Source organism: Tyto alba, unplaced genomic scaffold (genome assembly GCF_018691265.1).
Source record: "Tyto alba isolate M040663 unplaced genomic scaffold, T.alba_DEE_v4.0 Super-Scaffold_1000006, whole genome shotgun sequence".
Taxonomy (NCBI): Eukaryota; Metazoa; Chordata; class Aves; order Strigiformes; family Tytonidae; genus Tyto; species Tyto alba.
In genome coordinates this window covers 33,937,288-33,946,430 of record NW_024881272.1, presented here as the reverse complement: position 1 = coordinate 33,946,430, position 9,143 = coordinate 33,937,288, and the positions used below count along the sequence as shown (strand labels likewise).

Below are 9,143 nucleotides of genomic sequence, written 5' to 3'. Positions count from 1 at the left end.
AAGCAGCACAAAAAATCCGCAGGCAGGGTCATGCTTTCATTTATTCACTTCATATAAAAATCTCTTAAGAATGCATCTGAACACAATATATAATACTATAACATACATTGTGTGAAACTTTTGGAAACAATAAAATAACCACCTGGAACAATGCAGTGTTCAACAGACATACAAACCCATTGATCATGCACAACTGTGCTATTTTCATTAACTAGTTAGTCACAAGTTGGACCAAAAGCTTGAAACATATTTTACAAACTGAGATTGACACCGCTCATGATGCCGGACAAGCTTTGTCAGAAGAAGTTTCACAGCACAATTATTACATCAGTTCACATTTTTGTCATAGAAATTCACATTGGGTTGTTCAGAAATTGGAACGTGACGTTTAAAAGCCGGCCCGTTGGCGGGGGTTTCTTTTTTTGGTTCCTCCCCCCCCCTTTCCTCCCCCCCCCCCCCCCCCCCCAGGTTTTCAGCACTTCCAACCGCTGCCCCGGGGGCCGCTGTGTGTCCATCCCCCCCCCCCCCCCCCAGCTCACCGGGAAGACGAAACCCCCTCCACGGGCGGCTGCCACCCGAATGCCCTTCCTGGGTTGCGTCTGTCTCTTCAGCTATGTTCAGGTTCTTGTATTTTATGCAATACAAAAGGTTACAAGAAAAAAAGGCAACTCTTATTCCGAGTTTTCTACACAATTAACATCGCCGCCGACAGGCAATGTTAATTCATATAAATTAATAACTTACAAAACATTACAGTATATACATTACGTAATAAATACACTGTTATAAACAGTAATGGAGGTGTTAGAGCTCAAGGCAGTGCAGGAGGAGGACGGTGGACCTAAACCTAGGAAACGTGAACGGTAGGCGGGAGAAACACAAATACCCGAGCGTGCAAATTCCACTGAGCCAAGGAGCTGCCGAGGGGGAACGCGCGTCACACGCTGCCTTATCACGCTTACTTATATATGTACTGCGCCGTGCCATGGAAACAAACTGCCCTCTGTCCTGCACACGGCAAAACCAACACCCCGCTGAGGAAAAAACACTGTTTCTCCCAGGGAGCGAACAGAGGTGGTGCCCCGATGGCAGGAGGTGACCTGAAATGGGTCGCCTGGGGTACGGAGAAGACGATTAAACGGTGCGGTAATGCAAAACAGAGGGTTTCCCTTCCACTTAGTCTGTAAAAGTGATTAACTGCAATAAAGTGACAGGTATTGCCCATGAAAAAAAGGAAGACTGCTTCTCGTAACAGGAAGAATCAAAAAAGTATCCGTCAATTTCGAAACACTTTGTGTCGCTTTTTATACTAAACTCCGTGTATTTAATTACTAGACTCTTGAAAAGACATGAAAGTGTTTACAAAGAAGGCACACAGGTCTGCAGACAGGTGGTCAGGTGGACAGGTTTTATATGGAGAGTTATTAATCAGTAGTTTCTATCGGTCTAACTGGTATAAATTCCAAAACTAACAGTATAAAATCTCTCAGTTGTGTGTCATTTACTCTTCAGTCCCGACCCAAGCCAGCTCCAGGACAACGCGATGCTCTTAGCTGACAAGGCTTAAACCACATTGCAAATCACCTGTTAAATTTCCTGAGCAATCATTCACTACACCATCTTTAACCCTGACTCCAATCTCAAGTAGCTGGGAAGATCTTTTAGCCAATGTTAGACACGGGCCTCAGACCCAGGCTGCAGGCTAGTCCGTGAGACCGCCCGCGCGCTCAGCAAGTGCTTAAAATCCACTCACGCGGGTACAGGACATTATGTGTCGACAGGAGACGTGTCTTCCGTCACGATTTCTATGCTCGCCTCCCTCTGCGAATCCTCCTCCCCCGGGTCGGCCACGCAGAGTGTCTTTGTATTGCTGAAGTAGCCGATGCTCTCACCGTCCTTCTCCGGTCCATCCGAATCCTCCTCCTCCAGCGTCAGTTCAAACTGGAACTTCTCCATCAGGCTCTGGCAGTCCCTGCCCCGCTCCTCCAGCGGAGGGGACGGGCTCTGAGGTATCATGCTCTGGTACCAGTTCCTGTTGTCCTCCAGCGTGTCCAGGATGTCCTGGGCATCGGGCTGCACCAGGTCAGCCCACGTCTCCCAGAGCGGGTGGACGATGTAGTCGATGAATCCCACCTGCGAAACACAGGAACAGGCACTCTTAGGAACGGCCAGGAGCAGAAAGGGTGCTCCAAAGTCCAAACGCAGGATTTTTACAAGCAAAATACCCGCCCAGTCTAATCCCAGGCATAAGCACCAGATACGCAAAGCTGCGCCTGCAACGCCAGGCTAGGTCGACGCCTTGTCCAAAACGGAACCTCGGATGAAAAGTTTTAACCAAAAGCACCAGCCGCCGGGACCCGCAGCGACGGAGCTGCCGGCCCCACCCCTGGCTGCAGGACCTCAAACATCCCCGTCGACGTCCCTGCCGGGCTCGGACGGACCCCTGCCCTGCAGGAGTCGGGGGCGACGCCGGCGCTTTGAAGACAGACGGCCCCGACCGAGGGATGCCTCCCACCAGCTCTTAGGGCAGAGAGGCGTTTCAGGCGACCGTCGCCTCGACCCCGAGCACCGGGCGAGCTTCCCCGGGACGGGATTCCCCGGGGAGCGCGGACGCGGCTGGAGCGTTCGCGGCGACGCCGCTGCCGTGGCTGGCGGCTGCGAACACACCGGTGCTGCCAGCCGTCCCAACGCCCGCTTTTACGGCCTGAAATTTGCCCTTCGGGCGTATTTTGTACCTATTCCAACACCGTTTCAGGGTCCTGCCTCTTTAACCGCTTCGACATTCCTCCCCTACTCTGCCGAAGCAGCCACCGTGTTTCTCTGCGGAGCCGGCTCCGGCAGAGCTTTCCTTTCCTTATTTTGCTTTGGAAAGAGCGCGGAAAGGAGGTTGGCTCATCCCGAGAATTATTCCTCCCGCGCGACAGCGGACAGACCGCCGCTGCCTGACTCCCGTGGAGTGACGTGCCAGCGGTGGAAAGAGCGAGGGCTGCGGCCGGGTCCGTCAGTCCTTCCGCCGGTTGGAGCGTGAGCTCAATCATTTTTCAATTGTCTGACTAAGAGGACGTACGTCCAGGATGGAGAAAACCGAGTGGCCGTAAAGAGGATTGAAATTCTTCCGTCTTGGCAGAATGTGTCACTTCTCTCCTCGCTCTGCTGGACAACGTTTCTGTGCAGCAGGAAAATGGCTCTCAGAGGGGCCAGGCTCAACGTGCAGATGTTTGCTTTGGAAATCACACATGCCTCCTTCAGACACAACAGGATGTCAATAGAACCATTAACGTTCAATTGTAACATACTGTTGAGGCGGCTTAAACAAAAAGGTGATGACAATTTCCTGCAGCGCGTGTTCCGGAGCACTTTGACAGTGAACAAAAAAAAAAAAAAAAAAAAATTAAAAAAAAAAAAAAAATTCTGGATGGTTAGCTGATGGCTTCACCACCACCTCAAAATGCCCAAGGGCCGTACAGCACCGATGGCTAGAGATCGGTCACTTCGTAACCAGGCCACTTTTTCTTTAAACGAATGCCCCAAATCACAGAATTCCTGGCCAGATGGCTGAGCAGCGATCTTCAAATATTTTGATGTAAAGAGGGAACAGCTAGAGCTTTGAAATACTTGCGGACTGTTTTCCAGACAATTCCTTGTTTCACTCCAGAACGGACGTGCCACCTCCCTTTCTCTTTTGCCACTGGTTGGGATTTCAGTGGTAGCCATTTCGTGCAATTCCTCTTCTTCTTACGTAGCAAAAATGCCATTTTGAAACCTCTGTGAAGTGCATATGTGAAACAAAAAAATTGGAGCTCACATGTGGAGCACATGGGCATTTTCTGGCCAAGCCTGGCTGAAGGATTCGTTTCTTGTTAGGTTAACAAATAGGACAGATTTTTCCAACAAAATCACCGTGCGGTTGAGTGAATAATTTTGAAACCACTTGGCTTAGCCCAAGAGAACATTTGGAAATAATTATCATCAATTTTGTTACTTATTCAAGCTGAAAAACCTCGATGATGACTTGCTCAAGTCATTTAAAAACAACCACCAAGACACCATTATATAAAAATTGGAATATGTTTAGGCAAACATAAATTACCGGCTTCATTACAGACTAACCGGGTGAAATTTTACGGCCTGTGCTGCACAGGTCAGAACAAAATCTGACCCTGAAACCATTTAATCTATGAATCAGAACAAGGGATGAGCCAGTTAATCTCTAAAAAAATAATAAAAAAATTAAATAAATAATTAAAAAAAAAAATACATATTCACCTCTTTTTAAGGTTTAGTATTGACAGAAATAAATATTTCCTCGACTTCACCCAGCACACAGCAGCTCCATCAGACCTCGAACTTCACCGGCCAGATCCCGTACCGCGAAACTGTTCTGCACGAGGCTGAGTAACAACCGGCGCCCCGACGCTTCCAGCAGCCGGAAGGGGACCCCAGCTGGGAGGAGATCCTCACCATGAAGTTCGACGGGGCTGGCGTGGCTATAAATGCCTAACACGGGGTACGAGGCCGGTGGGTTCGGGGGGGGGGGTGCTCATTTGGAGGGTGTGGAGGTGGGAGAGACCCGGCCGAAGGAAGGCGAGACCAGCGTTGCCCTTTTCAAGCCTGGGGGGAACTAAAGGAACGCGACTCACTCTGGAACCCGGGGCCCAAGGAGGGCGAGATGAACACGCGTTGGGGAATGGGGGGGACGCCGAGGGGGCCCGAAAGGAGCTTGAGCAGCCTCGCCGGTCCCTGTGTGCTTCGGGCACAGCTGGACGTCGGGGCCGGGCAGCACCAACCCGCTCAACAGCTGGCTGCCTGCCCAATTGTGCTAGAGAAAGCAGACGAAACGTCTCCGCGTTGAGAGCACCAGCTTCGGCGGTACAAAACCGCAGCTCGCGGCCGCTTACCTGTGATTTTTCCACCGACGCCGTGTGCTTGTCGCACATTGGGCTGATTTCCATCCCTCTTTCTCGCTCTTTGTCTCCCTGCTGGAAGAACTCCTCCATGATCCTGTCCGTCCACTGCCGGTACAGCTCCAGAGACTTTGTGGGATTACTCAAGTCCGCACAATGTACCATGTTTCGGAGAACCTGCAATTACATTAAGCAGAAAACTCGTAAAATCAAGTGGAAAAAGAGGACGGTTTCAAGCTGTATCTGCTTGCTTGATTCAGAACATTTAACCACAAGACTCTTCGATTATGCAACAGCTCATAAAAACACTAACACCGCAACATCTCCATAGATGCCACTAGCTGCTACGGTTTGACGCTTCAAAAGTCAGACGTGCTCTGTATTTTCCAGACAACGCGACGCTTACAACGGGGTGTAGCTGTGGCGATGTTAGTTACAACACACAGGTTTGGGTTTGAATGCAAGTGCTTCCCACCGTTCCAAATTTATTCCCACGGGGTTCTCGATTGGTTAAATGCTCCTACTTTGCTACACGAGGACTATCCCTTCCACGCGCACAAAAAAAAACGTGCCTGGCTAACTGTAGCCGCAAGGATTTAGACAGCAAGAGAGGGACCTGCTTTAACATCAGCAGCCTTAAATAAAAATGGGAGGAGAGTTTTCCCATGGGTCTGCTCTTAAGAGGCTGGCCATCAAAGTGGAGAGAAGATCAGGACGTATCTTGTCCTACCAACTACGCAACCCTGCTCCGGTACTGCGTTGTCATTTCTGTAAATCAAGGATTAGATTACAGAGATTGCACATCACTCGTTTCAGCTCAGTGGGAGAGTCGCTTCAGGTGTGGAGCTGCAGCTTAAATTCTTGCGCTCTCGCAACGCTACAGCGATCTTGCTGTAGGTTTTTTTCGACGGGAAAAACAAATGGGAGGAAGCAACAAGGAAATTCAGGAGCCCTCAAAACCCTCAAAAGGTTAACTTCAGAGGAGCGCGCACGCTTGCAGTTCCATGCTCCGAGTGTTAAAAAGATAATCCCCTTTACCTAGGAGATACGGGACCACCTTGTAGCTCTCTGTGGTGCAGAACAGCTGAAAATGCTGAAAATTTAAGTCGGTAGCTTCCAGGTATGGTCCACTGAGGAGCCGCAGTAAAAGCAGGAGCGTGGTTTGCTCAACCCCGAACAAAATACACAAACCCCAGGAGACCTGGCGGACGTACCTGTATCCTGTCCGTGTAGTTGTCCAGAAGAAGGACTCCTGAACTGGTCACCTTCTTAGTTTCCACCATCGTCTTCAGATCAGCTAACAGACTCATGTGCTTGGACATATCTGTGGCCAAAACCTTTACAGAAGCGAGAAGAGGATCTCAGTACGGGCAGCCACACCAAGGAGCCAGTTTTGTGTTTGGGAAGCGGAGCAGCGCGCGCGCGGTTCATACCATGTCGATCACCATCTTCCTGAGCGTCTGACGCTGCTTCTTGGTCAGGTTCTGGAAGATGTCGCAGTGCTCCTCTTGAAGCAGTTTGAAACCCACGGCGAGATGGTGGTTCTCCAGGACGGATTCGTCGTTGTACATCAGGGCTAGCTCGGAATCTAGCAAAGCAACGCCGGTTATGTGGCTGCAGCACGGGAAAGGCGAGGTCTCAAACAGCAAACGCCTTGTCCCGGCTACCGACACGTTTATCTGTACGCCAGAAAGGAGGAAAAGTTTTCTGGTTTTGCTTCACGGGTGCCAAGAGCGTGCGGTTTTCGACTCTGAGCACACATGTATATAATATAAACAGCCCTTTGCTCGGTTCTAATGAACAAAATAATACTTGGTTGACTTAGTTACGGGCTTCAGAATCACTGACAACAGAAAGTGTGAATGCTGCAAACACACTTTCCAAAAAAGAACAATACCCATATTTTGGAATCAAGATACATGCTTGGCCTGTTGCAGAGCACAATACGAACCACAATATTTAGCTGTATCGTTGTCAATAGCAATAGCATTCTTTATCTTCTATTAATGATAAAATTTGCACTCAGGACTGGAAGAATGATTATGTGTTAGCAAGTAGTAATATTCACAAGATTCAAGGGCACTTTGCAAATTGTGCTACAATAGCCTCCTTTGTTAGAAATTTCATTTTAATTGCTGCTTTGTTTCAAAATGCCTAACTACTTTTCTGCACAACATTTTGCGAAAGCAATGCAGCCTGAAAGTCGTAATTTGTGACCTCGCTGTAATGGAAAATGCATTTCCATTAGTTTCCAAGTTTGCAGATGAAGTTGTTATTGTATGTGAAACAAAACTCACTTGTATTAATAAGAAATTGATTGGAGACCCCGGGGTGATCCACATCATGAATTGCAGCTGCAAAGATTGCAGCAAGGATTTCCAAATCGGTGAAGACGGCCTAGGAAGGAAAAAAAGGGATCTGTCAGAAAAGTCCTTGTATGTTTTATCTCTCGACAGTTTGGGCCAAATGGTGCTTTTTAAATTCGTTTTCTGAGGATATTTACTCAGAAGAAAGGTCTGCAAGCGGCATGTGCTCTTTAAGATGAAACAGAGGTTACAGGCAAAGCTGCTGCTGAGAATTTTTCATGGCGATTCCCCCCGGCAGCCGGCTGAGCCCTCGGAAGAGCGGGCAGCGCTCCGCTTTTTTGCGAGCCCGAGTGCCGCAGGCGACTGACTCGGCCGACGGCTCGCCTCCCCGCGTTCACACGGGCGACGCGGTGCTTTTGGGTTTTCCATCCCACCCTCACGCCCGACACAAAGCGCTTGGCTCCAGCCCGGGGACTCACATCCAGGGCGGGGGTAGAGAGCAGGACGTGCGTGGACTGGGCGACATCAGCAGCGTGGAGGCTGTTGTGGTAAGCCACGTCCGAGTGGTAGTGGTCTTCCAGCGTCATCATGTAGGTCACAAAAGTGTCTGAGGAGATCTTGAATGTTTTGAGGAGATCCCGCTCCTGTGCAACAAACGGTACAAGCAGACGTGGGCATATCAAATCGGGGTGTCATACTGTAGAGGAGGCAACAAAACAGGAGGCAACGGCGGACTAAAAGAGTGTCGTGGAAGAACGGCAAGGTTGGTCAGGGAATCACGAACCTGAAATATCGCGTACATGATGCAGGTGAGCGGCCTGTTGTGGGAATACCTCGCGACATTGAATATGTTGAGACCCCACTTATTTAGATCTTCCAGTTCCTTTTGAAAGGACAAAAAGAGAACGGTTACGATGGGTTTTTTTTTCAAGGCGATTCTGCGTTTACCACGCGCGCCCACGGGTTTAAGCGGATGCAAATTCAATCTTTGTTACGGCCATTACGTAAGTGCGTGAACACACAGACTTAACCAAGTACCCGAACGCAGAGTAACCGTGAAGGGCTGATGCCAAAGCACTTGTCCAAGGAGATGACATTTCTCTGTGTGGCAGGGGAATTTTTTGCGGCGTGTGTTTCCAGGTAGCAAGAAAAAAAAATTCCCCTGACAGAGAAAAAAGGCCCCACAGCCAGTTTGCTGGACGTAGCGTTGTTACACGTTCCTCTGTCTGATAATTGCTCTCCTCAGCCTTCATCGCGGTTTTTTATTATTATTGTTATTTTAGGGAAATTTTCAAGGAATTTATGAACACAGAATATGCTGCTAGGGCCTGGTACCGTTAAGGACAGCATCTCTAATGGCCACCTCACTCCAGGGATACCGATGCCAGTTTTACGCGGGGGAGGGCACTCCAGCCACCCAGTCCATCCCCGGCTTCCAGATAATACTGATTCTCCCACAACGGCAAGAATCTCTCATACCTTGGCCAGATGGTCTTCCTTCTCTGTTTTCACACCAAATCGTGAAATGCTGGTGTTATTTAAGCTCGAACTGTGCATTAATTTTTTCACTCCGCTGATCTGTGTCATGAGCTGCTGTTTTTTCTTCTTCTCTCTGTCTTTCTGGGTGGGAGAAGGAATCTCCACGTCATTCTGCTTGTCTGTAACAAATAAAGGCAAAATGAGTCAACTCCGTCTGCGGGCCAAGCACCCATCCCACCCCCCAAAATCAACCCTTAGCTTTGCTGATTTAAGTGGCTCTGCGCTCCAGTTCAGACCCACGTGTTTCTGCCGGGGGCCTTCTCCAATCTGGGGCCCGAATGGAACGAAAATCAAAGCAAAACAGTCACATAACCTCTGTTTGCCCAGACATGAAGCGCCAGGCTGCATCGCCCGGGGACACAGCACGTGTCCAGGAGCCAGCTCTCCACACCCA

The 9,143-nt window shown here is 49.4% G+C and overlaps 1 protein-coding gene across 5 annotated transcripts in view; it reads right to left on the bottom strand.

Moving 5' to 3' along the window:
• Positions 1-516: 516 nt before the first annotated feature.
• PDE4B (phosphodiesterase 4B) overlaps positions 517-9,143 on the bottom strand; it is a 217,944-nt gene continuing 209,317 nt past the window's right edge. For 2 of the 5 annotated variants that reach the window (XM_042804716.1, XM_042804721.1), the window contains 8 exons: positions 8,690-8,868; positions 7,995-8,093; positions 7,690-7,854; positions 7,202-7,301; positions 6,338-6,492; positions 6,119-6,241; positions 4,899-5,081; positions 517-2,133 (listed from right to left, as the gene is read on the bottom strand). In XM_042804716.1, the coding sequence (XP_042660650.1) occupies positions 1,768-2,133; positions 4,899-5,081; positions 6,119-6,241; positions 6,338-6,492; positions 7,202-7,301; positions 7,690-7,854; positions 7,995-8,093; positions 8,690-8,868 (1,370 nt within the window). In that variant the 3' untranslated portion in view covers positions 517-1,767. The remainder of the gene's footprint in view (positions 2,134-4,898; positions 5,082-6,118; positions 6,242-6,337; positions 6,493-7,201; positions 7,302-7,689; positions 7,855-7,994; positions 8,094-8,689; positions 8,869-9,143) is intronic. The other 3 variants (XM_042804728.1, XM_042804730.1, XM_042804723.1) reach the window with 2 other exon arrangements.